The sequence below is a fragment of the Trichechus manatus genome, unplaced genomic scaffold (assembly GCF_000243295.1).
Source record: "Trichechus manatus latirostris isolate Lorelei unplaced genomic scaffold, TriManLat1.0 scaffold00007, whole genome shotgun sequence".
Taxonomy (NCBI): Eukaryota; Metazoa; Chordata; class Mammalia; order Sirenia; family Trichechidae; genus Trichechus; species Trichechus manatus.
This window is the reverse complement of record NW_004443943.1, coordinates 11,981,628-12,008,862: the sequence shown is the minus strand read 5'-3', so window position 1 is coordinate 12,008,862 and position 27,235 is coordinate 11,981,628. Positions and strand designations below refer to the sequence as shown.

Below are 27,235 nucleotides of genomic sequence, written 5' to 3'. Positions count from 1 at the left end.
ATTGGTGAGTAGTGTCTGGGGTCTTAAAGCTTGTGAGTAGCCATCTAAGATACAAGTATTGGTCTCTACTCATAGGGAGCAAAAGAGAATGAAGGAAATCAAAGGCTTAAAGAAGAAACTAGTCCACATGACTAAAAGACCACACAAATCACAGCCTACTCTAACCCAAGACCGGAAGAAATAGGTGGTGCCTTGCTACCATTATGACTGTTCTAGGCAGGGACACATTAGAAGGTCCTGCATAGAATGAGAGAAAAATGTAGATCAAAACTCAAATTCCTAAAAACGGCCAAACCTATTGGACTGATAGAGACTAGAGGAACCCCTGAGACTATCACCCTAAGATAACCTTTGAACTTGGATTTGAAGCTATTTCTGTAGGTCACCTTTCAGCCAAATAATAGATTAGCTTATAAAATAAACAATATCATTCATGAAAAATGTGCTCCGTTAAACAGTGAATAATATGAGACCAAATGATCAACATTTACCCAAAAGCAAAGATGAGAAGGTAAGGAGGGAAAGGGAAGCTAGATAAATGGATATAGAACAAACAGAATGGAAATAATGAGAATGCTGACACATTGTAAAAATTGTTACCAATGGCACGGAACAATTTGTATAAAACTTGTTAAATAGGAACCTAATTTACTGTGTAAACTTTCACCTAAAACACAATAAAATACTGTTAAAAAACAAAAACAAAAAAACTGGCACACATTAAAAACACCATGAAACGTAACAATCATCTTTTTTTTTTTTTTTTAAGTTGGTTGCTTTAAGATTCTGTTTCACTTGCATTATGTCATTTAATATTTACCATAGCCCAATGAGAGGATCCCTGGTGGTACAGTGGTTAAAGCATTCAACTTCTAACTGAAATGTTGGTGGTTCAAATCCACCAGCTGCTCTGTAGGAGAAAGATGTGGCAGTCTGCTTCCATAAAGATTACAGCTTTGGAAACTCTGTGGAGCAGTTCTACTCTATCTGATAAGGTCACTATGAGTCTGAATCAACTTGAAAGCAATGGGTATAGCCCGATGAAGTTCATTTGATAATCATGCCAGTTAAAAAGTGGAGGAAAACTTAGGCACAGAGGGATTAATTAGCTTTTTAAAGATCATACAGCTAGTGAGTAAAGGAGCAAGGATTTGTTGAAAGCAGGCTAGCTCCAGAGATTATACTTAAATCAATGTATATCTCTCCTTAGGCACATTGATTGCCTGAATATATTATAGGCACAGTTATAACAAACTTGGCTATCTGACTTCGTAGCCTATAGAAAATAAATATATCTGATCTAAGGCAGAGCCAAGATGGTGGCTTAGTCACATGCACCATACTGTCCCTCTGCACCAAAGATGCAAAAAACCAAACCAAACAAAAATAGATAACAATCTAGAAACCCTGAACATCAAAAAGAAAGCCTAAGGACTAAACTGAACACTGATTGTAAGGAATAAGGAAAGCAGCAAAAGAGAAGTAACACGGAACGGTGGAGCTCAACCAGCTGTCCTAGCCCACTGTGGCTAACTTAGGACAAAGCCAGCAGTGGCCTTGGGTGAAGAAAAGAGCAAAGCAACTTCATGGTTTTCCCAAATGGGATAGAAAACCTCTACAGACACATGGAAAGAAGCAGAGACAGGGAGAGTGCCAGATCCAGAAATGGAGATACTCAGGAGTGGTGGCCCTTGAAATAAGGGACAGATGCAGCCAGACTGAGCAAACATCTGCCTGCCATTCCTTCCTCCCTCCCCTTGCCCAGGAGGAGGTGGAGGTAGAGTGACTGTGTGAACATCCCCCTTGCCTCGCCCCTTCTACCACCCACACGCCCCCACAACCCGTGAGAGGAAACGAGCACACCCCCACTCATCCACCACATCCACCACATCAGCCGCTCCACTTGCACAGAGAGCATCATTCCCCACTTGTGTGCCACCAAACTAAAGACAGAAGGAGGCCAAAACCAAACCAACACACCCTCAGCTGCCCTGCAAGATCAGTAAACTGAGACCTAAGCTCCCACACCTACCTGCCACTCTGCTCACCCAAAGACATTTATCGAGGGCTACAGCATGGCCAGTCCAGTGACCAGAGCACCACTCCAGCCACATCTGTCAGGAGTCACCAAAATAAAACAAAAAACAGGACCCAACAAACAATTATGCAAATAAAAATAAATACAATAACCCCTTAACATCCTGGAGACAACAGACAATAGCAAACCACCTGAAGAAGCAGGGCAAGATGACCCCAGCAAGTTACCATAATAAAGAACCAGAAATCCTCCCTGAGGAAGAAAAGGTAATGGAGCTTCCTGATAAGGAATTTGAAAGGCTTATGTATAGGGTCCTCAAAGGAATCAAGGAGAACACAGACAAAACTATGGAGAACACAAACAAAACCAAGGAAAGCACAGATAAAACACTAGAAGAATTCAGGAAAACAATACAAGAACAAAATGACAAAATCAATAGACAATTGGAAACGATACAAAAGCAGCAACTAGAAATCTAGAAGCTTAACAATAAAATTGCAGAAATTGGCAACTGAATGGAAAGTCATAGGAGTAGAATTGAAAAAATGGAAGAAAGAATCAGTGTAATAGAAGACCAATCCCTTGACACTAATCTGTTCGAGGAACAATCAAAAAAAAGAAACCAAGAATGAAGAAAGCCTAAGAGTTATGTAGCACACTATTAAGAGAAATAACTTACGTGTGATCGGAACCCCAGAAGGGCAGGAGTCAACAAACAGCACAGAGAGAATTGTTGAAGATACGCTGACAGAAAACTTCCCTAATATCATGAAAGATGAGAAGATAACCATACAAGAAGCACAATGAACCCCATACAGGATAGATCCCAATAGAAGAACACCAAGACATGTCATAATCAAACTTTCCAAAACCAAAGACAAAGAAAGAATACTGAAAGCAGCTCAGGAAAAACAAAAAATCACCTATAAAGGGGCACTGATAAGACTAAATTCTGATTATTCGGCAGATACCATGCAGGCAACAAGACAATGGGATAACATATACATAAAACCTGGAAAGAAAAAAACCACCAACCAATAATTATATATATCTAGCAAAAATATCTCTCAAAGATGATGGTGAAATTAGGACATTTCCAGATAAACAGAAATTAAAGGAATTTGTAAAAACTAGACCAACTTTACAAGAAATATCACAGGGAGTCCTTCAAACAGAAAACTAATAACATACCAGACAACTTGAGATTAAAACACATGACAACATCAGGCAGATATCAACCCAGATAAAGAACTCTGAAAAATAAAATAAAGCTAAAAGATGGGAAACAGAGATGTCAATCAGTAACTGGCGACCACTTCAAAACATGAAGGGAGAATAAAGGGTACAGGTTTAAAACTTCCATATGGAGAGGAAATCAAAGCAATATCAAGAAATAAATTATTGCTTTAAACTTCAGAAGATAAAGGTAAATTTCAGGGTAACCATAAAGAAAGTCAACAAAACTACTCATCAAAATATACAAGAAGAAAATCGTAAAGATTCAGCACACACAAAACCAGAAACGACAAAGGAAATGAAAAGACAAGCCACAATAAAAAAAACTCAGCACACAAAATTAAGTGAAATGAAGAAACAGTCAACACCAAAAAATAAATAAGTAAATAAGAAAATGACAACAATAAACTCATACCTATCGATAATCACACTGAATGTAAATAGTCTAAATGCAAAAGTAAAGAGCCAGGGAGTGGCAGAACGGATAAAAAACCATGACCCATCAATATGCTATTTGCAAGAGCCACACCTTAGACAAAAAGATATAAATAAACTAAAACTTAAAGGATGGAAAAATACATGTCAAGCAAACAATAACCAAAAAAAGAGCAGGAGTGGCAATATTAATCTCTGATACAATAGGTTTTAAAAGCAAAATTCACTATAAAAGACAAACAAACAAAATCCATTGCCCTCGAGTTGATTCCAACTCATGACAACCCTATAGGACAGAGTAGAACTTCCCCACAGAGTTTCCAAGGAGCAGCTGGTGGGATTCAAATTGCTGACCCTTTTATTAGCAGCCATATTTCTTAACCACTATGCCACCAAGGCTCCATAAAAGACAAGGAAGGACATTATATAATAATTAAAGGGTTAATCCACCAAGAGAACATAACCATAATAGTTATGTATACAAACACCCAACAACAGAGCTACAAAATACATAAACTCTAACAGCACTGAAAAGAAAAGTAGGCCCTTCAACAGTAATACTAGCAGACTTTAACACACCACGATGAGTGAAGGACAGAACAACTAGAAAGAAACCCAACAAAGACACAGAAGATCTAAACAGCACAATCAACCAACCTGACCTCATAGACATGTACAGAACACATCACCCAATAGCAGCAAAGGATACATTCTTCTCCAATGGTCATGGATCATTCTTCAGAATAGACCACATTTTAGGCCACAAAGCAAGCCTCAAAAAATTCAGAAACATTGAAATAATACAAAGCATTTTCTCTGACCACAATGCTATAAGAGTAGAAATCAATAACAAGAAGAGCAAGGAAAAAAAAATCTAATTAATGGAAACTAAATAACACCCTGCTTAAAAACTACTGTGTAATAGAATAAGTCAAAGATGAAATTAAAAAATTGTTAGAATCAAATGAGAATGAAAACACAACATATCAAAACCTTTAGGATACAGCAAAAGCAGTGCTCAGAGATCATTTTATAGCAGCAAGCACACACATCAAAAAAGAAGAAAGGACAAAAATCAAAACATTAACCCTACAACTAGAACAATTAGAAAGAGAGCAGCAAAAGAAGCCCATGGTGACCAGAAGAAACGAAAAAGTAAAAATTAGGCAAGACTAAAAGCTGTTTTTTCGAAAGGATTAATAAAATTAACAAGCCACTGGCCAAACCAACAAAAGAAAATGGGGCAATTCTACTCAGTCCTATAGTGTCACTATGAGTCAGATCACGACAGCAACTTTTTTTTTTTTTTTTTGGTAACTACTGTAGCATAGACAGTCCTGCAACAATAGAATCAACAAACAATAATTTGCAAATTGATGCATAGATAGATAGATAGATATGCCAAGAGGCTAGGGAGGGGGTAAGGGAACACACACACTGGCAGATACAGGTTTGGAGATGGAAATTTCTAAATACATGACTGTAGGTGCTTTTCATCTATTAATATAGACAATAGAGCACTCAAGTGGCACAGTCGGGGAAACTTCTTAGATATAACTAAGCACCTCACGGGATGAACTTCCCAGGCTTAAAGGCAAAGGACCATAGACTCAGGACATCTACGTTAATTGGCACAACATTGTTCTTAAAGACAATGTTCTAAATCCTACTTTGGTAAGTAGCGTCTGGGGTCTTAAAACCTTGTAAGCAGCCATCTAAGATACAACTATTGATCTCTTCTAGTCCGGAGCAAAGGAGAGGGGGAAAAACTGAAGATCCAAGGGAGCCAGTAGTCCAAAGGACTAATGGACCACATGAACCTCAGCCTACACATCCAGAGCTAGATGGTACCTGGCTACCACTATTGACCGCTATGACTGGGATTACAACAGACGGTCCTGGACAGAGCAGGAGAAAAATGTAGAACAAATGATCAAATTCACAAAAAAGACCAGACTTACTGGTGTGACAGAGACTGGAGGAACCCCCAAGACTGTGTCCCCTGGACACCCTCTTAACTCAGACTCGAAGCCTCTTCCGAAGTTCAGCTTTCAGCCAAAGATTAGGCAGGCCTATAAGACAAACAATAACACACGTGAGGAACATGCTTCTTATATCAATCAAGTATACGAGATCAAATGGGCAACACCTGCTCAGGAACGAAGATGAGAAGGCGGGACGGGACAGGAAAACTGGACGAATGGACACGGGGAACCTGGGTGGAAAGGGGGAAAGTGCTGACATAATGTGGGATTGCAGCCAATGCCACAAAACAATTTCTGTATAAATTTTAGAATGAGAAACTAATTTACTCTGTAAACTTTCACCTAAATTACAATAAAAAAATAAAAATATTCCATCTATATACAAAAAAAAGGAAATTAGTATAGCTAAGTCAGAGATGGGAGGTAAAATAGTCAGATTCCCTGACTCTATCAAGAAATAATACTTAAAGTATGCTCCACTAAGAATAAGCATTATTATGCTCTAGAAGCTTTACTGAGGTCATCTTAAATAGAGGTAACAGAGAGCTCAGAAATTGATTATTAAAAATGATGACCTCAGGTCATCCCCTGAAAGTTCTATTATGTTCAATAAATTCTGCTTTCAGTGGTTTGAAAAAGGTAATCTGTTCTAGAAATATTGATCTCCTAATTAGTTTTTTGTTTTTTAAATAGGTATGTGTGCGTGGGGGGGTGGGGGTTGATCTGTGGTAATTAGAAAGGATATGATTCAATTATGTAGAAAATTTGCTTTTTCATGGAGCACCTCATTCCTTGATGGTGCTAGATAATTGAGGTGTTACTGTTAAAGGAATATTCATATTTTATTGACAGTATATTTCAGTGATCCCAGATTTAGAAAGTATCATACTCAGATTACTTTCCCTAAAACTTAAGGCCTAAACAAATGGTTGAAGTCTTTTGCTTGTTAGCAGATTCTTGATCCACTGTTACATTAGCTGACAAATCTCATTTGTAATGTCACATGAATAAGGTCTTATCTCTTAACAAAGTGCCCAGCAATACTCTCAACTGTTATGTTTAAGAACAAACAGATAGTAATAGAATTCCACTTCCTGTATCTAAGTAGTACCTTTTCTAGGCACATGTGTTAAGACCTGCCACGGTAATGTTAGCAGCCTGAAACCTAAAACTGCACTAATTCTTACTGCCTTTTGTTTACTTTCCAGTCAGCAAGTAACATACTAGAAATTAGCAATCATGTTTGTGAAACTGTTTCAAATACGCCTTCTTAGTGGGAAATGTAGAGTTGAGCCTTTTCCCAGTTCCATGCATAGCCCATAACAAAATTTAGCAATCAAACAATGGTTATTTTTATGCAGGTTGAATTACTCAGTTGCATCAGGGTCAGCTTGTTGCCTGTCTTGGTGCTTTGATTCTCCAGACCTTGACAGGAAAGGTCTGTAGGAATCTTGTTTCTGAAACACAAATAGTGGTTGAGATGTTTGCAATTGCCAATGTATATACTTTTTAAAATATAAACACCATAGACTCTTTGAAATATAAACATCACAGTTATATACAGTTATTTATATAGTTATATATACATGTATACATATAGATAAAATCGACTACCTATTACGTATCTTACATGGTATCTTTGTATAAATAGTAGTGCCCTAGTATAACTTCTTTACTACCGAAATAACCTTTGTAGTTCAGTAAAGATAGAGTAACAGCTGCTAAAAAGTGAAATTTCCTCAATTTTAAATTGTTTACCTCATGTTTTGTATATTTTATAAATTTACATTGACGTTTATGCATTATCAGTTTTTCCCTTGCCTGGCCGTGTGCTACAAAAATGAAGAGACTGTGTTACTTCTTCACCTTCCCACACAGAAGGAGTAACCACTCTTCTCTGCAACCCCACCCACTAAGTCCCCCACTTCCCGCTAGGTCACTTCAGGGGACACCTGTTCACAGGTGCCAGGACACAGTAGAGGAGACACAAGTTTCTAAGGCTTCCAGCACCAGCTCAGCAATTTCTTGCTCTGATGGGAAAAAAGGAAGGTTTTCTGTCCTCTTTATATCTGCAGTTCTGTTATGTCTGTGCTCTGAAAATATTAAGTGGGACACCCAGCATCCAGACTGTTAGACCCAGTGAAGAAAGGCAGGTGTCAGAGTCATGCTCCTGACACTTTATATGGCTTGTTCCATTGTCAAAAGGCCTTGCAAAGTCAAAATAATCCACCGAGGCCATGTGAATTTGGAAGTTGTTAGTTTCTAAGAGAAAATTTAATAAGTTGAGTGAGAAGGAAGTAACAAAAAGAGAAACGAGAAAAAGCTGTAGCCAAACGGCCAACTCTATCCCTGGAAAATCTGTGGAAAAAAGTAAGCCAAATATGGAGAAAATATTCTCTAGTTGTTAAATAGCATTAAGAATAATCATAATAGGTCTGAATGCCGCCTCTCAATTTCCTTCATTTTACTTTTTCTATTATTTACTAATTATAAAAAAGAGGAGAAAATGATTTAGTGCTATTCAGTATGATCTATTCAGGCCTAGAGTTAGGAGATTTATGGAAGTGATAAGATAAATGAAATCAATCACTTTAATTTTATATACACAGAAAGAGCACTTGTAACTTATTATCGGAAGAATTCACTTAACATTTTAGCAACAGAATTGCTGGACTATGCAATCTGTTCCTAATTAGTCGTCTTTAAAGACCATTGTTAAAAGAACAGAAATATTATCAGTATGTGCTAACTCAGGAGTGAAGGTTAGTTTGTTATAACAGCATTCATTTGAACAAATGATACGTCTAAAGTGAAATTTGATTGCAAATTAATTCTGAACTTTCATGACAACTGAAGTGTGTACCCAAAGAAATTACAATTATTATAATAATTTTCTATCTACACTTGCAAAAAAAAGAAAGCTAGTAGCCATTTTAGGGTATTTAGTTGCCCGTCCCCCACCAACATTCTCTCTCCACTTCTGTATTTGTGTGAAAATGAAGGCGAAGGCACCTGTTTATAATACTGTAGCCATCTGTTCAAATCCCAGACTGTATATTTTAGTGTGACCCTTTTGAATTACTGTGCAAAATTCCTAGCAGTATGAGAATGTATAATCTGTTCATAAAATTATCTGATTTTGAGGAGGACACCTTTGTAAGGTAAAGATAACGGAGAAGACCACATTTAATCATGCCATTTTGCCTTTCATAGTGGTATGTAAATATGTACTATATTAAAAGTATAGATTGGCTACCTCAGCCAGCTGATCAAAGTTCACATCATCAGTGATAAATCACATTGGTAGTAGGTACTCTTGATATGATGTGATGAAAATGCCACTTTGCCTCTGTGATCTTCCAGCCAAAACCCCGTATCTTTAGTCTAATTTTGACAAAAACAACAGACAAACCCCAGTTGAGGGGAATTCTACAAAACACCACAAACTTCAAGGCCATTAAAAACAAGGAAAGTCTGAGAAACGGTCACAGCCAAGGGGAACCTAAGAGGCATGACAACTAAATGTAATGTAGTATTCTGGATGGGCTCCTGGAACAGAAAACGGATGTTAGGTCAAACCTAAGGAAGTAGGAATAAAGTATGGACTTCAGTTAAAAACAAACAAATGAAGAAACACACTATAGATTGCCTTATCATTCAGTTTTATTGGCTGAAACATAATGTAGAACAATGTCAGATTTTACATCCAGGATGGCAATGACTTAATAACAAATGTGTGATGTTTTCTCGGACTTAGTTCATGTTATAAATTCACCACTTGTCATTACTAAACACTGATGACATGGCAAAAATTCTGCCTCATTTTCTTCTTTTTGCTTAATGTTTTCACTACTAAGAAAAAGATATCCATGATTTCCTCATTTCAGAAATGGATGGTGTTCTCGAAGATCATTTGAAAACAATTGTTTGGAACTTGGGAAACATTTTCCTATGATACCTGTATAGTATGGAATATGTGCCTGCAAATACATATCAAATTAGCACTAATAGTTCTTGAAAACTAACATTAACGTTGGTAATTTATTAACTTTGGTAATTCACAACTGTGCAGACTTAAAAGTAATTTTTATTTTAAAGATACTAAGATCTGGTACCAAACTCCAAGATTTTTTTATTAAGTCTGTTTTTAAACTCAGCACATAATTTTGATACGGATCCTGGGATAGGAGGATTACAGTCTATAGGGAAATTCATTTAGAGTTTTATTTGGGACATCTTCCCCAACTGCTGAGTTGACCAGTGATTCAGGGTTTCTACCTGTTTCCTTCACATAATAGGAGGTGAGGGCAGGGCTGTGTTTGTGGCAGTGTTTACCATTTCTGAAGTAGGAGCTTCAGAGGTCAGAGGTTGGGGGACAGGAAAGGGAAGAGGGCCACGGAGGAGGAAGGAGCAGAGCTGCAGAGACCAGCGCTTCCTGCAAATACACATATCTCAAGACGCTTAGACTCTCAGAATGATCAAGCTGCAAGTGAACTTCATAGACATATGTCTACAGCAAACCCTTTACTTTATAGAAAAGGGAATGTCTTGCTCAGGTTGGTCCTGGGCCAACTCCCTGATCACTTCTTTTATTATATTCCTGTTGACTCAGCGGTAATGGGTTTTGGTTTGGGGAGGCCAGGAAGGGTAGTTCATTGTATTCTCATTTCTGTCTTGCCACTCAACGGCATTCTACTGTCTTTTCATTCTTTAGCGCATTTATGACCATGACCACATCTCCAAGCCTCCTGTCCCTGAAGTTTATGCTGAATGTTTCAGAATTTTTCTATTGAGTAGATCCCTGCGAAGAACCATGGAGAAAGGGAGTATCCTGCATTCTCATAACAATGAGGAATATGGCAAAGATTCTGAGGCCAGAAATAAAAGCTGACCCAGTTGTTCATTTGAGGCCTGTCAAATATGTTGCTCCCAGTTTAATCTTATGACTGATTCCCTTGAGTAAGAACCTTCCTTAGTTTCTTTCAACATCCCCCCCACCCCCCGCCCAAGAAATGACCTATAAGAGAAGGAAAAGACTTCTGCTTAGTAGGTCTTTGGGTAGAAAAGGGACTTACATATTGGAGGAAAATACTTAGACTGTCTTTACCTATCCCTTCTTTAGAAATGTAAGCTATGACAAAGATGTATTAATGGAAATTGCAATGAGAACCTTGCCGTAATGAAAATTTTCTCTGTTGTGGCATGAGGCAACACGATGAGAATAAGGGATGCTTCCCACGGGCCTGAGTTGTTGCAGCAGTGAAAGCAGAAGGAGGAGTCATTTTCATCTATCTTTTTTGTTTCCTCTTAAACCTGACCTGACACCACGCATTTCTCCCTGGCCTTGGTTTACCATGCAATGGCAGTCAACCACTCTGGACCACCCAGGCCACAATCAACAGCAAAAGACCAAGGTTGAGGTTCTGAGAGATGTGATGAAAGGAGAAGGGGAAATTACTCTGCACTGAAAGGAGAGAGAGCTTCTCAGACCACTAGCCTCTGATGGCTGTTCCTTCATAAAAAGGAAATACCTAATCTGGCATACATAAAGTTAAGGACGGCATGATTTTATCTCAGTATGTATATACAAATACCTACATTCTCGAAAGCAAAAAATAATTATCACTCGACATCTTAATAAATGAAATTTCTTTGGGGCCAATAATTTCTTTCAACATTTTTGGCCCCCTCTCTCCCCTTGTGTAAGAAATGACCTATAAGAAAAGGAAAAGGCTTCTCCTTGGTAGGTCTTTGTGGCCAAATTCTTTGGGGCCAAAAACAAACACCAGGAGGGGAAGAACTTTAATTCTTTTCTTGATGATTTGTTTTTCATGGCAATATATATTCACTTAGGCCCTTATTTTTAAAAAAGAAAATTTCCTTCTCAAACTGTATGGAAACTGTTTCAAAACTTAATAATTAAAAATGTATATTGATCAGCTCACCTCAAGCTTACAGCAGCACATCCTCACTCATCTTTCACAAATTCTACTCAGCTTATTGAAATTTTTAAAATCTCGTTTGAATGCCATTTTCCTTTATTTATGGCCTTTTTATTTAACAAGAGCACACACATGCCAGTGCTACGTCATAGGCAAGGATACATAAGTGTTTGGCTGTGGGGAGGTCAAAATGGTCCTTGACTGAAATGTGTAGTAAAATGGCATACCACTTCACTATATTTTATAACTTTTACTTTTGCCTTTGGTTTCCAAATATTCAGAACATTATGAAAACTACAGAGATAGATTTAGATCATAAGAAGTACTCTAGACCGTAAGTCAGGATGTCACTCCCCTATGCTTAGATCTGGTGTCCTTGGCTAAGTCACTCACCATCTCTAGGGTCAGTTCCTTCATTTTTAAAAATATGGAGGTTGGACTAGATGAGCTCCAATGGTGCTGATCAAGATTTTGAGCCATGTTAGTTTCTTAATACTTTGAGATAATAGCATCTGTAAAGTTGGGTAATTCTCTAGTGCCTTGTTTAAAACAAAATTGATTTTGAGAATAAGTTTAAATATACTATGATGTGAAACGTGCCCTAATTAGCCCTAATTCTCCTGCAATGTAACTACTGAAAACAATCACATAACAGCAACTGATCTACCCAGCTGCAAAACAGAGGCAAAAGTATTTGTTTTCTGTATTGATAGAGAATCGGTGAGGATAAATTAAGTGAGAGAAATTTTAGAGTCTGTGGAATAAGGGTGCTGTCCAAATACAGAACATTTGCATTACCGTCATTCTTATTATGCACAGGTATGAGAAACGGGATTTTCATGTGCCTTTCTCTTGGCTGTATCTCCTCAAGGCAATGTATTTGAGAAATAAGTAGAAGGTTTTCATGACTAGAGTACTAGAACAAAAAAAAAAAACAAACCTGTGTTCTTGAAAACCACAATTTTGGAAATAGAGGTACAAAAATAATGTTATCTCAATTTCCTGAAGAGGAGATTACACATTCTGGGGACACTGGCATAACGAAATACTTTAGATTCATAAGTTACTTTCAAACTTTTTTATTTCTTCAAGTTATTACCACCAGTGCTGAAAGAATAGTGATGGTGCCTATACATTTGTACTACCAAATAAATTAAAAATTAAAAATGGTCTCTTTTTGTTTAGAATGTTAGAAATAGAGTTTCCTATGTTTAAAGGACTTTTTTTAAAAAAAAAAAAAAAACTAATAGTAATAGGAAGTTCTGTAAATTTTTTCTTTGAAACACGTGATTCTTTCAATGGGAAATAACCATACAAAACTTAAACTATAAAAACGTTGAAGCTTTGTCTTCCTGTGAAGTCAAAAGATGCTGCTGCTTTTGAAGTTTAGCTGTCAATACGACTTTTTACAGCAGTTAATAAGAGATGAATGATGACTTGATTATCCATTTTTACTTTAGTGACTAAAGTTCTTACTGCCTTTCTATTTCTATAGATATTAATTATACATTGCAGTGCTCTTTGGTCACATACAAGGTGAAAGAGGACTTCCTAGTCATTTATCTGTATGTTCAAGTAAACTAGGATTCTGAGTTGAACTATCTACAAAATTTATACATAATTTACTCAAGTGTATGTTTGTTGATACCCATAGAAAGACTTAAACCTTGAGGAAAATAGGACTTGGAAGGACAAAGTCATTGGCGACACCAAGACCATAAATTAAGAGCTTTTGTCTGTATGCCAGTTTGTTCTCTTGTATCATTTTTAAGACATTAATTGTCTGGTTGAATATCATCTTACTTGCTACTATTTATGGAATAAGAAATAAACTCAGTCATGGATGAGAGTCTATGTGTATTTAATGAAACATTATTTTTGAAGTTTCCCCAGGAAGGAACTGAAAAACCTAAGCTCAATGTGAAATAAAAATATAGAGAGGAAATGAGTACAGGCAAAGACATAATACCTATATTACATGTGGATTAGGAGATGCTAAGACCTTAATTGGTTTTCCATGGAATTCTCTTAGACTTCTGAAGCTATTTGGATTATAAATGAGCCTGTGGTAAAGCAAAGAGGGCCACATTTTCCTTTTGTTCCATTGGCTCTTAGTTACCAGCTTTTGCAACTCATCTGGAACCACAGTTATATTCCTTTGGAAACTTGGCCTTTACTTTAAAAGTGCAAATGATATTGTCTTCTTTGTAAAATAATGCTGATCTGTTTCTGTTACTGTGATATCAAGGTTGAGAAAAAATTTTAAGTTCTGTGAATTTTTGTCCTCGGTTGAATCATTTTTGCTTTCCAAAATAGAGGGAGAGATATTTGCTTTTTAATACTAATAGTCAGTTTATAAGGTATAGAACCCAATTCTGTTATTTTGAACTGATGGCAGAACTGATTTATGAATATTACATCAATAAGATAAAAGCAATTATGGTGAATAACAAAGGACATTTGATTCTTACTCCTTGGTTTTGTGGAGGATAGTCAGAGTAGAAGAGACGGGAAAATAAATAGTAAGGGCTATTATCTATTTCCTTTAAAAATATGGATATACTACTGCACAGATATGTGGGGTTTTTTGAACAAATATAGAAGAGAGAGAGATTATTCCAGTTCTATTTCTGAATTTATGCTATGTGTCTTGGTCTCATCTTCTTTAAACCCTGTAGCTTTACATTTTCATTCATTTGGAGGCCTCCGTTGGTATATAAGCAGAAATGAAAAGAAGAGGTGAAAATCAAGGCAAATTTGCTACATTTTAGCAGTTCTGAAAAAAAGAAAATTTCAGTATTTCACTATTTAGAGAATACTCAGTAAGTATTCGCAATTGCCTGTGAATTCCAATCACCCAAACTTTTTCCTATTACCATGTCCTTTTCTCTAACTGAAAACCATTTAGACTCTATAACCTTTCTTTGCAGTTGTACTCCCATAAATATCCGCCTTCAGCCCCTGTCATTTCTACCTTTAAAAATTCTGCCTGTCCCACCAGAGCCAGCTTTAAGAGCTACTTGCTTAGTGAAGCCTCCCTAGTCACCACCAGCTTGGAGAGAACTCTTGCCCCCCTCAATTTATGCGAGTTTGGAAAATGTTGATATATGCTATTCTGATAATAAGGTCTTCTATGAACTATTGTTAAAAATGCAGATTCCAAGGACCCTCCCATAGAAATTCTAATCAAGATGTGGGGCCTGGGAATCACTATTGTGAGCAGTAGCCTCAGATGAATCTCATAGTCAAGCAAGGTTGGGAAACAATGACATTTTTACCTCTATCTCCCTTACCCAGCACAACACATATTGTCCTGTGTCATTATTTGTGTGCTGTTAACCTATTTTACAGGGTTGTAGGCTCCCTGAAGTTATAAGCACAAAGGATATGTCAATATTTTCCCTTTTTGGAAGAGGATACATAGCTTTCACGCTATACTAAAAAAACAAACAAACAGCATCTCAAACTAAGTTAAGAACCATTAGAGAATATGCTTTATACTCCTTGTTAGATTTTAAGCAATGAGTATCAGGAACTTTATTTATTACTGATATGTATTTCCCGGAGCACTTGGCAAGTGTTCCTCCCATAAGCAGTTGTATAGGTGGATTTTAGGATTGTGTAAAGCTGGGCTGAATTTTGTGTGCCCCAGTACCCCAAGTTAGTAAATTAAAGTTCTTGGGTTGCATATTCACCTCCTTCAGGCAGAAGAAGGTTGTTTAATTGTGCAATAGCCATGTATTTAAGCAATTTATTTAGTCTCCTTCCCCACTCAAAATTTTATCAACTCTAAAGAATAGAGAACATAATTGACGAACTCAAATTCCTTTCAAGTAATCCCTAAGCAAAGAAAAAAATAAAAATGATCCTCCCAGCTATCAGCAAGAAGCAATAGCTACCTGAAGAACCTAAATGAACCCTAGTGTTGTGTGGAGCCCTGGTGGCACAGTGGTTAAGAGCTACAGCTGCTGACCAAAAGGTCGGTAGTTCGAATTCACCCGTGCTCCCTGGAAACCCTATGGGGCAGTTCTACTCTGCCCTATAGGGTTGCTATGAGTCAGAATCCCTTGAGGGCAATGGGTTTGGTTTGGTTTTTCTGGGTGGTGGTTGTGTGCCATTGAGTCGATTCCGACTCATAGCGACCCTGTCGCACAGATTAGAACTGCCCCATAGGGTTTCCAATGCTCTAATCTTACAGAAGCAGACTGTCACATCTTTCTCCCAAGGAGCGGATGGTGGTTTCGAACTGCTCATGTTTCAGTTAGCAACCAGTTGCTTAATCACTATGACACCAGGGCTCCTTTCAACCCCAGTGTAGTCTTCCTAAAAAGGTCCATTCATATGGTACTTTCTGTATGTTATTAATTCATTTCCAATCAAAAAGGAAAAGTTTTCAGTGCCTCTGTGACCCAAGTGTAACTCTTGTCCCTTAAAAAAAATAAATAAATAAATGAGAAGGAAAAATAAGTCTACATAAAATATTAAGCAATTAACAAAATTTCCTTGGTTGGAACAGAAAAACTGTGTATGATACCATTCCTAACGGTTTGACTTCCCCAAGAATCGAGACTGAAGCAAATAGGGACAGAATAGAGGATCAAAGAGCATACTTATGCAAAGGTACCTTCAAAATATATATCACCAACCACAAAATAAAATCACCCAACTTGGTAGTATTTTAAAAAATCATCTAGAAACATTAGAAAAGAAACAAAGATTAGGAAAGTATCCCTGCAGAGTTACCAGTATTGTTTCATTAAAATAGATGAAATAGTTTAACTGTAACTGGTACTTACATATTTAAGTGAATTTTAATGGCTACTGAGAAAACGTCTACTATTTAACATGAGATTTAGTATGTCCATCTCATTAGTTAAAGTAACAGCAGTAACTAACCATAGTAATTATAACAAAGTGAAGAGGATGTTTGTGACACAAACACAAAGTTACCACGTTATAATTTTTGAATCCGAAATCTGCCCCCTTTTTAACAAAGTTGCTATATTTTAGCTCTGTTAGCCATTACAGAACAATTGTTCATCCCAATGGCTATAGACCAGAGGAGCAGAAGCCAAGAGCAATTTACTGTCTGAGTCTCTGGAAACTGCAGATCTTTCTGGCCCATTTTTATCCACCTCAAAATTCTTACATGATTTCTGGACCCTCCTGAAGCTTTGAGAAGGCTTAGAGCGGTAGTTCTCAACCCTCACTGAGCATCAGAATCACTTGGGGGAATATTAAAAAATACAGATACTTGACTACCACCTCCAGAAATTTCTGATTCATTTGGTCTGTGGTGGGACCCAGATTAAGTGTTTAGAAGATTCCCTGGAGCTTCTGATGTGTAACAAAAGGCTGAGAATCACTGGCTTAGAAGTGCTTTAATTCCACCCTAATTTCATATAAGTCCCAAGTAAGAATTTTGGGATGTCTTCAAGGGCTATAAGTAATAACACCCTACTTTAAATTTTTAAGATGGTATCAGAGTGGTCTGAAATAGTTTACCCTCTTTGTACCTGAGATTTCTAAACTCCAATATGTCCCAATCTGGCAAGCACATAGGTTATTATTCAACAACCAACTCATTAAGGATTTGACTATCTACACTGTCAGGAAATGCTTGACCACATACAAACCGTCACAGAGTCTGATACCAACAGATGTCATTTTTAAGCACCTGTCGGACTGAGCTCTGCCACTCAGCCCTGTAAATGGGAAGGAGTTTTAGTTTTCCAGAAGTAGTGAGTCAGTTGGAATGCTAGAAATGCACATTTGCCGCTTATGTTCCAGTCAAGCAAACCGTCTCCTGAGCTTCGATGTTGATATCTTGGTTGTGTTGGGAAGTCTATAAATGTCATTAGGATTAACCGGCAGCCTTGTTTATAGAATTTTATTAGAAGGAGTCAATTTCACATAATCAGCCAATAATAAAAAACGGTGTTTTTTTTTACCCTCTCATGAGTCTGCCACAGATTGACTTGTTAATACTAGAACTGTGTTTATAAGTTGGAAAATGTTAAAAACTCACTTAGAAAGCTGTGTCACATTTTCCCCAAGTGGGGAGTCTAAATCTGTGTTGTATTATAATGGAATAACTACAATGTTACACTGCTTAAAGCCAAACATGCCTGTGGGTTTCTACTCAAAAGTTGATATAAGCAAGCTGTGTTAGTATCATTACCTCAAGTGTGTTCATCATTTCTATCTATAGTAGAGTACGGAATCACGTACTGCCTGGCTGAAGGTCATGGGTTACACAGAGCTATTCAAATACTTTATTTCTGAGACAGCTGGATTATTCTCTGACCTGACTTTAGTGAGTGGGAGGATCATCTTCATCTTTATGCCTTCCTGCCCTTTCTAAAAATAGTAAGGGCCTTTAACAAGGAGATATTTTAAGCAGCTCATATTCACTTGTCTCATCAGGAGAAGCTTATTTCGGCCACTTGCATGTGTCAGAGTTGCATGTGTGCATAGTTAGACTTTGGAATAGTATTCCATGCTTCTCCACACCACTCATATAAGAAACTTGCAAAGATAAAGATACGGGATTACTAGCTGAGAGTTTTGGCTACGAGTCAGTGGGTAAACATAAAGTGAAGGGAAGACACTTTTTAGGAATGCGAATATGCTTCCGAAATCATCCATTTCAGACATTTGCACATCAGCCCTCAGCTTTTCGGATCTGTTTTCATAAAACATGGCTGTGATTTCGCTCCAGAGACTTCAGTGATCTTGCGGCTTTTAATAAATATTTATAGGAGCTACTGCCAGCCTGTGGATAAGGGAAACTAATGAGAAACTGTCATCCAAAATCGGAACAGCAAAAACCAAAGCAAATCAAACAAAAAAATCCAAAGCAAAACCGAAAAAGAACAACTCAAACAATCTGTGCTCACAAGAAGACTCGTAGAAAAATACCAAGATGTAACTTTGATTTAATAACAGGATTTATCAGCCACATGACTGGCATGCAGTGGGTACTTTGTATTTTTCTACTTTGAAAATATTAAAAAAAAAAAAGTGCAAATACATGTTATTCTGCACAACTGGGACCAAAAAAATATGAGTGTGAGAAATCACAGACTCTAAAAGCAAGATGGAATGTAAACAGGTAAACCCTGTTCCACAGTCATGTCATTCCAGTACAGTTGTACGTGGTACGCGTGTTTGCACCTCTAAGAAATTTCCATTTTTTCGCATCAAAAAATCCAGATATGAAGCTGAAGCTGCTTTCTTCGCCAACCTGAAGCTGTCTGATTTCAACATCATTGACACCCTTGGAGTTGGAGGTTTCGGACGAGTAGAACTGGTAGGTGATTGTTATTTTTACTGCTTTTGAACGCCTGTCTTCCTTTTTTATCTTTTTTGCCCTGGACGAACATTTCTCTCTTTTCTCTTGCCTTCTCTGTCATAATCAATTACCATAGTTCCTAAATCAGTACCAAATACCTTCGTATCGGCATGCCACAGTTTGCAACAGTTAAAGTGGGCTACTTTATGCAGCCAATAAAATAAACATGGAGTAAAACGAATTACTTTTTAGAAAACTTCCTCATAGTAAAAGAAAGTTAAACACATTTGCTTAGTGAATCATAAAGTACTTTTTATCCAGCTGATTCTTTGTAATTTATTTACTTCCTTAGTTCTGATTAGTGCACACTGACTTAATTATGCCCACTATCTACAATTATAATTAACTACATGTAAAGGGAATAACTACATATAAAGGGAAATGGGGAGCCCTGGTGGTGCAGTGGTTAAGTGCTCAGGCTGCTAAGCAAAAAGATTGACAGTTGGCATCCACCAGCCGTTCCTTGGAAACCCTATGGGGCAGTTCAGCTCTGTCCTATAGGGTCACTATTGGCTTGGTTTTTTGAAGGGAAATGGGAATCATATACAAATGTGGTATGTTTTAAGATCCTTACCACCGCTTTAAAAAAAAGAAGTAAATAGTTGTTGTGTAGTAATACTGTAATCCTAAAGTTGCAGGCACATGTTTAGATTACAGTGCGAATGGTTCAAATATTTTATACAGTTTATTGTACACACACTTTTAATATACACAATTAAGTGTTGAAGGTGATGACACTTTTGATACATTAAACACATTGCATGAATATGATATAAATAAGATGAATGCATACTCTGTTGTGCATTTGTTTGAAGTATAAATTTAAAAAGTGATTCACTGCAACAAAAATATGAGAAAAATGTATTCTGGTGACTGAGCTTGCCACATTCCAACCCTGTGTGGATATAAATGTTATTTGAAAATGCAGATGAGTTTCCACCCCTCTGCTGAACAGGGAGAGTCCCTGCTATCAGACACCAGTACAGTATGTGAGGAACTCCCTGAGACTGTGTACAGTGTAGTAAACAGTTACTGTTGCCATCAGCGGGCAGGAGAAATCCCCTTCCATACAAGTAGATTGGCCCGGCTCTATTTTTGATTTCAGTCCGTTTGTGCTTCAGTTGGGGTATCTGACTTTGGCAGGCCGGAAGAAGTTATTTACTTAAACATTGAACAGGAAGAGTTCAGAGCCATGCTGTGTTTCATTGAATTTGCATTATGTTTCCCTTAACATTGGTTAGAAGTACTACAGTAATACTACTTTTGACTTAAAAGTCAGCAGCGTGCCTCCGAGGATCTGTGTATTCTCAGAGTACTAAAAATCAAGAAAGGGCCTAGGAAAAAACTTGCTTCTCGTAATCCTGCATATTAATTCAGCCTTAGATTTATTTTTCAAGAACATTATCTTGCAAATGTCAGGTTGTACTTGTCTGACAGCTAATGAACATTTATTAAGAGCATTATACATTAACAGCTTTGTACTATGGGTGTCTGTACATACAGCAGGGCGGAGAATAGAACCCCCAGCCACGAGGGGTTTATTATCTGTCGTATTTGCTTATATCATTGTTTGTGTTAAACCCCTCTCTGAAAGAAGCAGTATAAGGGACAGAATTCCTCAGGGATTGATTTGGGGACTAGCTTTTTATAGTTTCACAAGTACTATTTTTTAACAACTGTGTAATAAAATTGCTGTTTCCTGTGACAAAAAAAAGAAAATCAACTTTACAACCTTTGTGGACTCCTAGAGGTCTGAGAACTTCAAGCTGTGAACCCATAAGTTACCACTGAGATATTTTATGTCATATCTGAATTTATTTAGGATTTTTGAAATATTGGAAATAGCTCACAGACACTGAAACTGCATTTGGGGACCTATAGTGGCCTGGGGGACTTCAAGCTAAACAAGTAAATGTGAAGCTGATAGTGGAAAACTTCTAAAAATTTCTCTCAAAAACATGTATGAGGTGGTAAAAACAACTAACCTCAAAATTAAGGAAGGTTCAGTGTGGGCATATGAAAGGTAATGCAGCTAAGAAAGACAAAATGTGTGCGTGTGTGTGTGTGTATGTCTGCATGTGTGTGTTCGAGTATATAAATATTTATATATAATCTCCATCCCAGGAGAGATACCGGATAGTTTAGCCTAGTTTTCTTCTTATGTATATTACATGTTACTCTTATATACAGATGTTTATAGACTTATGAAAACCATGACTCCAAGAACTAATTTAGGTTAAAAATACAGCCCAGTATACAAAAAGTTTAGTTACATAGATGAATAATAAATTCAGGTCATTACACACAGGGGTAAGAGATACATGTCTTTAACCTTTGAAATGGACATCATTTAGTGTGGTCTAGGACTTCCCAGAACACCAAGAATACCCTGGTTGTCTTCAGTATCCAATGTGGACTAGCCATTTCTGGGATCACTAATGCCCTAAAATCCACTGCACCATGTAAGTTTAAATCCCAGTTCTTACCAGTTATTCACTGCCTAATAATATTGATTACTGGTTATGAAAAATACTCTTCTCTGTGATTGTTCAGATTTTACATTCATTCGCTGATGCCGGAATTGGGAATTTGCCCTCAACACAGACTGTAATTACACATACTGTTGTCATAGCACACAATGTGCATCACCATGAAGACAGCGGTGACCACAGACGAGGCAATAGTGTTCTTTCAGAAAGGTATCACACATTCATGCTGAGGGAGAGAATCTAGGCAGAGCCAAGTTTAGTGACTTACTCATTAAAGTTATAAGCACTTCTATAAACATCTAGGTAACTCTCTTAATTTCCAAGCTATAGCTATAAAATAAGGAGATAGAGTTTACACATCACAAGTGAAAATTAGTCCCATTGTTTTATGATCATATCCCTAATTTACTCTGTTTTTGCTCTTGCCATAGGGGTTCCTGCTTTTCAGAATAGAATTGCACAAGTGAAAGACAAACTCCCTTTTAATCTGACAATGCTACATGGTGGTTGCTTTAAATATTTGATATTTAACCTATTTATTCAGCAATGTGAAACCTCCCATACCAGGGCACCGTATAAAGTATAGGATAAAGTATAGGAATAAATATATGGAAGACCTAATCTCTGTCTTCTTGAATTATATTCTTTCTACAACAGTTATTATGTATGTAATAAGCTGTCTTCTGGGAAATACAAAGTTTAATTGAAAACAGCCCCTGCCTTCAGGGACTCACAGTCTTCTGGGAGAGACAATCATGTAAATTAATAAGTAAACCCATATTTAGAGTATAAACAGCATGAAATCAGTACATAGGGGAGGAAGACTTCTTGGAGGAGGTGGCATTTCTAAATCAGAGACAGAGTTATAAATAACCTGAAGCATTATGGTACATGCTTGGTAAAATGAAAATACTTCAGGAACAAATTTTAATTAATAAATTAGTATTACTTACTAACCAAAATAATCATACATTTCATTTTGACCCTTCTTTATAATCTTCAAATTGCCTTCACATATATAATTTTGTGGAATGCACTACCCCCGGAGGATAATATATGTAAGTATCCTAAGGCCACATAGTTATGGGAAGAACGATTGTTATTGCCCATAACTACTTATTTTTCATCAGAAGCCTTTTCTGTGGTGCTGGCCTCTAAAACCAGAGCTGTAGCACAACGACCACCACCGACAGCCACCACAGAATCAAACAAGTGTTATTTCTTTGTCTAATGTACACTTCTGCTTTAAAAAAAACAATTATTCTAGAACCCAAGAAACTGAATTAGACATAAATCTAGAGTAGATGGAGTGCTGTGATTAGCCACTCTTCTCTGCTTCTGTCAAACTTCAGAGACCCACCCCCTCCTTCAAGTCTTTTGCTAGTTCTACTTTAGTGGAAAAATGTCTGTGGAGAAAAAACAATCAGACAGCGTAACATGGTAGCTAAAAGCTTTGAGCTCTGAAATTACACTTCATGGATTCAGATCTTACCGGCTGCATACATTAATCACTTAAACCTTCTGAGCCTCACTTTCCTTATCTGTAAAATGAGGATAATAATAGGATGTACCTCACAAGGTGGCAAGAATTAAATGAGTTAAAGCCCCCAAACAGTGCATCACGATAACTGCTGTCAATGTTATTGCTGTTATCATTTCTATTATTATTAAAAATATGCTATTGATGACTATATTTATCATCTCCAGCTATTCCCATAGTAAAGGACAAGATTTTACTCCTTTTTCTCCCATCGGTAGGCCAAAATCTGAGAGTACATGCATTTCTGCATTATAGGAAAGAGCCCTAGGTCTTCAAATGACCTTCAGTGATAGCTTCTATTAAATTTCACCAAACCCACTAAAGCTCCTCACTTTCTGATCTTTCATGAGTGGAGATGGGAAACAGTTTTCAATCTCCCCCACACTGAACCTTTGTGCACCTGAAATAGTCTGCCCTTATCCATTTCTCTTCTAAATTGTATAGCCCCACCTCTTAACCTCTAAATAGAAAATCGTTTTCAGTAGTGCAGACTGCTGAATCATATCCAGTTTCTCTACAGCCTTCTTAAACCATGGCACCTCAAATGGGCTTAATAAGGGCTTGGCTATTGCCAAGTGGAGTATAAAGGCTATCTCTCTCTCCTCCACTGCTGTAAACGAGGTTATAAATCCCACAACTGGATTGCCCAGGAGAGAGTAAAGTGATGGCAAGTTGCCAGAACCCTACTACCCTCAATCAACCATATTTGTGTAAAAGGGTCTATGTGCTGTACATAAAGACACACACGTACCAGCTCACGGCATTTTTGCCGGCTGCCTCATCACTGTACATTGCATACAAGCAGGCCTGGAGGGCTGTGTAAACCAACTGAAAAAGAGAAGAGAGACTAAGAGATGATTAAGCAAGAAATTAGGTGATAAACCCATTGCTCAGTCAACAGAGTTTTGTTTCATTATTACAAAAGGCGAAGAGCTTAACTGCAAAGGGAAACCCCATGTAAGACGAAAACACTCCAAGAGCTTCCTACTGCCAAGTGCTTGGCAGTGAAATAGAATAGCCCTGAGATCGCTGGGCAGTGTTGCTGCTTGTGCCCATGGTGATTTATGCTGCAGAGGAAGCCGGGGGAAACCCTGCTGACCTAAGGCCTTCTGTCCTCTGTAACTAAAGTGAACACAGATCCAACAGTGGTTTAAAATTCAAAGTTTGCTTTATTCTAACACAGCCTTTTTTCTAGGTGAACTCTACTTGGTTTATTAATAAACATATAATTCTGAATCTATGTTTATTCTTCTAAAGAATAAAAATCGACACACATGATCGATTGTGGTAAATCCCTAGTGTTGCTTTATAAGAAAATAAGTTATTTGGATAACTAACACTGATATTCATTTAGTAAATGAAATGAAAATCCAGTAGATAAAATAACAATAGATTCCAGCCCGAAGATATCTAACCACAGGGAAGTTTCTAAACAGAAATTACAGACAGTAAAGTCTGTCTCTGCTTTGATATATGGGAATAAAGCAAGACGTGCATTAATTCATCTTGTTACTATAGAATTTATTTTCTTTTGTACATTGATGATTGCAGTACAGTTTAACTTAGTTGGATAATATAAATAGAGCAGATAGTAAGTCACTTTCTTAAATATCTTGTGAAATTATAGAAATGTTATTTACTGGCTATCTATTGAAATGCATGTTTTCATCAAAATATTGAAATCAGCATCCTACAGTAAGGTAAAATGTTAACAATTTCTCATCCAAACCTGGATGTGATGGTAGAAATATTGTAAATCTAGAAGGTGCTGGACATGTCTTCCCAAGACTTAAGATAATTGGTGATAAAACAATCCATCTAAAAGTTAACCCTTTGGTCATTCACCTTTTTGTTTTCTATGACATAAATTTTATATTTTACCCAGTGAATTTATGGGTATATCACATTTAACAAAACTTTACCTATTAAAAAAAAAAAAAAAAACCCACCGAGTATTTTTTGTGGGAAATAGAAATATCAGATGTGACTCCTGTCCTCAAGCAATTCCTGCCTTCTTCTAAGTAAGAAGATGAGATTAACACATATGAAAAATAGCTAGTGGAATTCTGTTGTGTTGTATTAAATTCTAAATTATGAGGAAGGATCTTAGTATTTTGGAAAGAGAGAGATCATTTAGAGCTGATAAAGTAAGAGAAGACCTGAGAGGACACAGAACTGGACCAGGAGTTGGAGAATGGGCTGGGATTTAAAGGAACAGATGAGGAAAAGCCATTCTTGGCAAAGGTTACAACATAAAAGGCCACGTGTTTTCACAGAACACCAAAGAGACTGGCCTGACTAGAATTGAAGTTGGCAAGAGAGCAGTGAGAATTACTGTTAGACAGCTAATCAGTAGGGTATAACTGTATTACCTACTTAAAGAAGCTAAGACTTGCAAAAAGAAAGAAGTGTTTGCACATTAGGTCAAGTGATGAAATTGTGTAAAAACAGACTACCTTCCATTCATGAAATAAAAGAATGTACTCTAAGGTGACTAGATGGACTATTTTTAGCTGGCGGTGCTCCCAGAAATACACATCATAATTACTGCTCTGAATAAGGTACTTTACTATGTGCCAAGATATAGTCCACATCTCTGAAAATTTCATGTAAACACTTTCAAGGAGGGAGCCCTTCCATGAGAGAGAAAAATGACCCCCTTGTATATCTTGAGCCCTGGTAGCACAGTGGTTAAAAGCTCAGCTGCTAACCAAAAGGTTGGCAGTTCAGATCTACCAGCTGCTCCTTGGAAGTCCTATGGGGCAGTTGTACTCTGTCCTGTACGGTTACTATGAGTCGGAATCAACTTGATGGCAATGGGTTTGATTTTTTTTGTGTATATCTTAGTGATGTCAAAATAATCATGTCCTTTGAAATGAAATGAAAAAGGTTTATCTTGTTTTGGGGGAGGAGGGATGAAACAGGTAATTCTTTGCGCTTCAGCCTAGCTCATCAGCTGTATACATTTAATTTATTTATAATTCATACTCTGTCCCTGATTTTAATATTTCCCATCACCATTGACATATACAGTTTAGCTCTATTAGCTTGAACATTGCACTAATGAGGTCAGGGCTTGTGTGAGCCAGGTGGCTTTGTTTTTATCCCCTAACTCCACCAAGCTGCCTTGCAGGTTCACATTAAGAATGAAATGATCATCACTACTCAAAAAGAGTTCAAACAAATAAGCTAAACCAATCAGAGCCACTATATGGTCATGGCTACAACTCCTGACTCCACATCCATATGAACAAAGCAAATTAAATATTTAACATGACTTTTTTATAGGTTGTTGGTGGAAGCAAAAAAGTAAACTTGTTGAGCTTACTTAACTACATTTAAAGTACTTTTTTTATATTGTGTACAAAATCTTGTGAAGCATTTGAAGTACGAAAACAGCATGGAGGAAGAAATTATTCTTTTTTAATATCAGAAAAGTTTTATTAGGTTGAAATTCGAGTAAAGCATATACTAAGACATTAATATCTGATCGTAAACATTTGGTCAGAATTCTTACAGTATATAATAGTTGAAAGACACATAGAGTTATTTATGACTCAACTAGAATGCAAAACTTTTCATGAGTTAATCTGATCATGTCAGAAATCATGTTGAATTGTGTGATATGTGATTCTCTGTTTCATTTCCACTCATTTTAAATGTTTACAGAGTCAACAAATACAAGAAATTGAATGTCAAGTTAATCTCAACTCTGCTTACACAGAAGTCTAGGTTTAAGTATGCTTTAAGTACTAGAATAAGTAGAATTATGTGAAGTCTTCATGTAATCAATTTAAAAAATTGTGCGCAAGTTTTCAAAACTGATGCAGGTAGTATTTATATGAATGAGATTATATATGTATATCAAAGTTTTAGGTAGGAGAAAGGATATATTTGATTATTTGATAAAGAAGAATAATTTCAAGTGCACCTTAGGTTATAAAATCATGTAAATATCTATATTCTAATAATTACTACAAAATGGAATAAAGTCATTTAACACAGTTACTCTACGAAAGACAAATGTTATATTAAAATTGCAAATTAAATTTCAGCATACAACCTTGAATTAATGCATTTGATGTAGGTAACCTTTTGAGTTGAAATGAATCAATGCTAACCCTTTATTAAGGGAAATCACAAGTGTTCTTTGATTTGCATGTGATCTCTATGAAATAGTCCAATCTTTTTTTTTTTTTTTTTTTAATTGTACTTC

At 36.9% G+C, this 27,235-nt stretch overlaps 1 protein-coding gene across 1 annotated transcript in view; it reads left to right on the top strand.

The window, feature by feature from the left end:
• PRKG1 (protein kinase cGMP-dependent 1) overlaps nt 1-27,235 on the top strand; it is a 570,089-nt gene that overhangs the window by 500,941 nt on the left and 41,913 nt on the right. Inside the window, exon 8 of the mRNA XM_023739537.1 lies at nt 18,852-18,948. Coding sequence (XP_023595305.1) covers nt 18,852-18,948 — 97 coding nt within the window. The remainder of the gene's footprint in view (nt 1-18,851; nt 18,949-27,235) is intronic.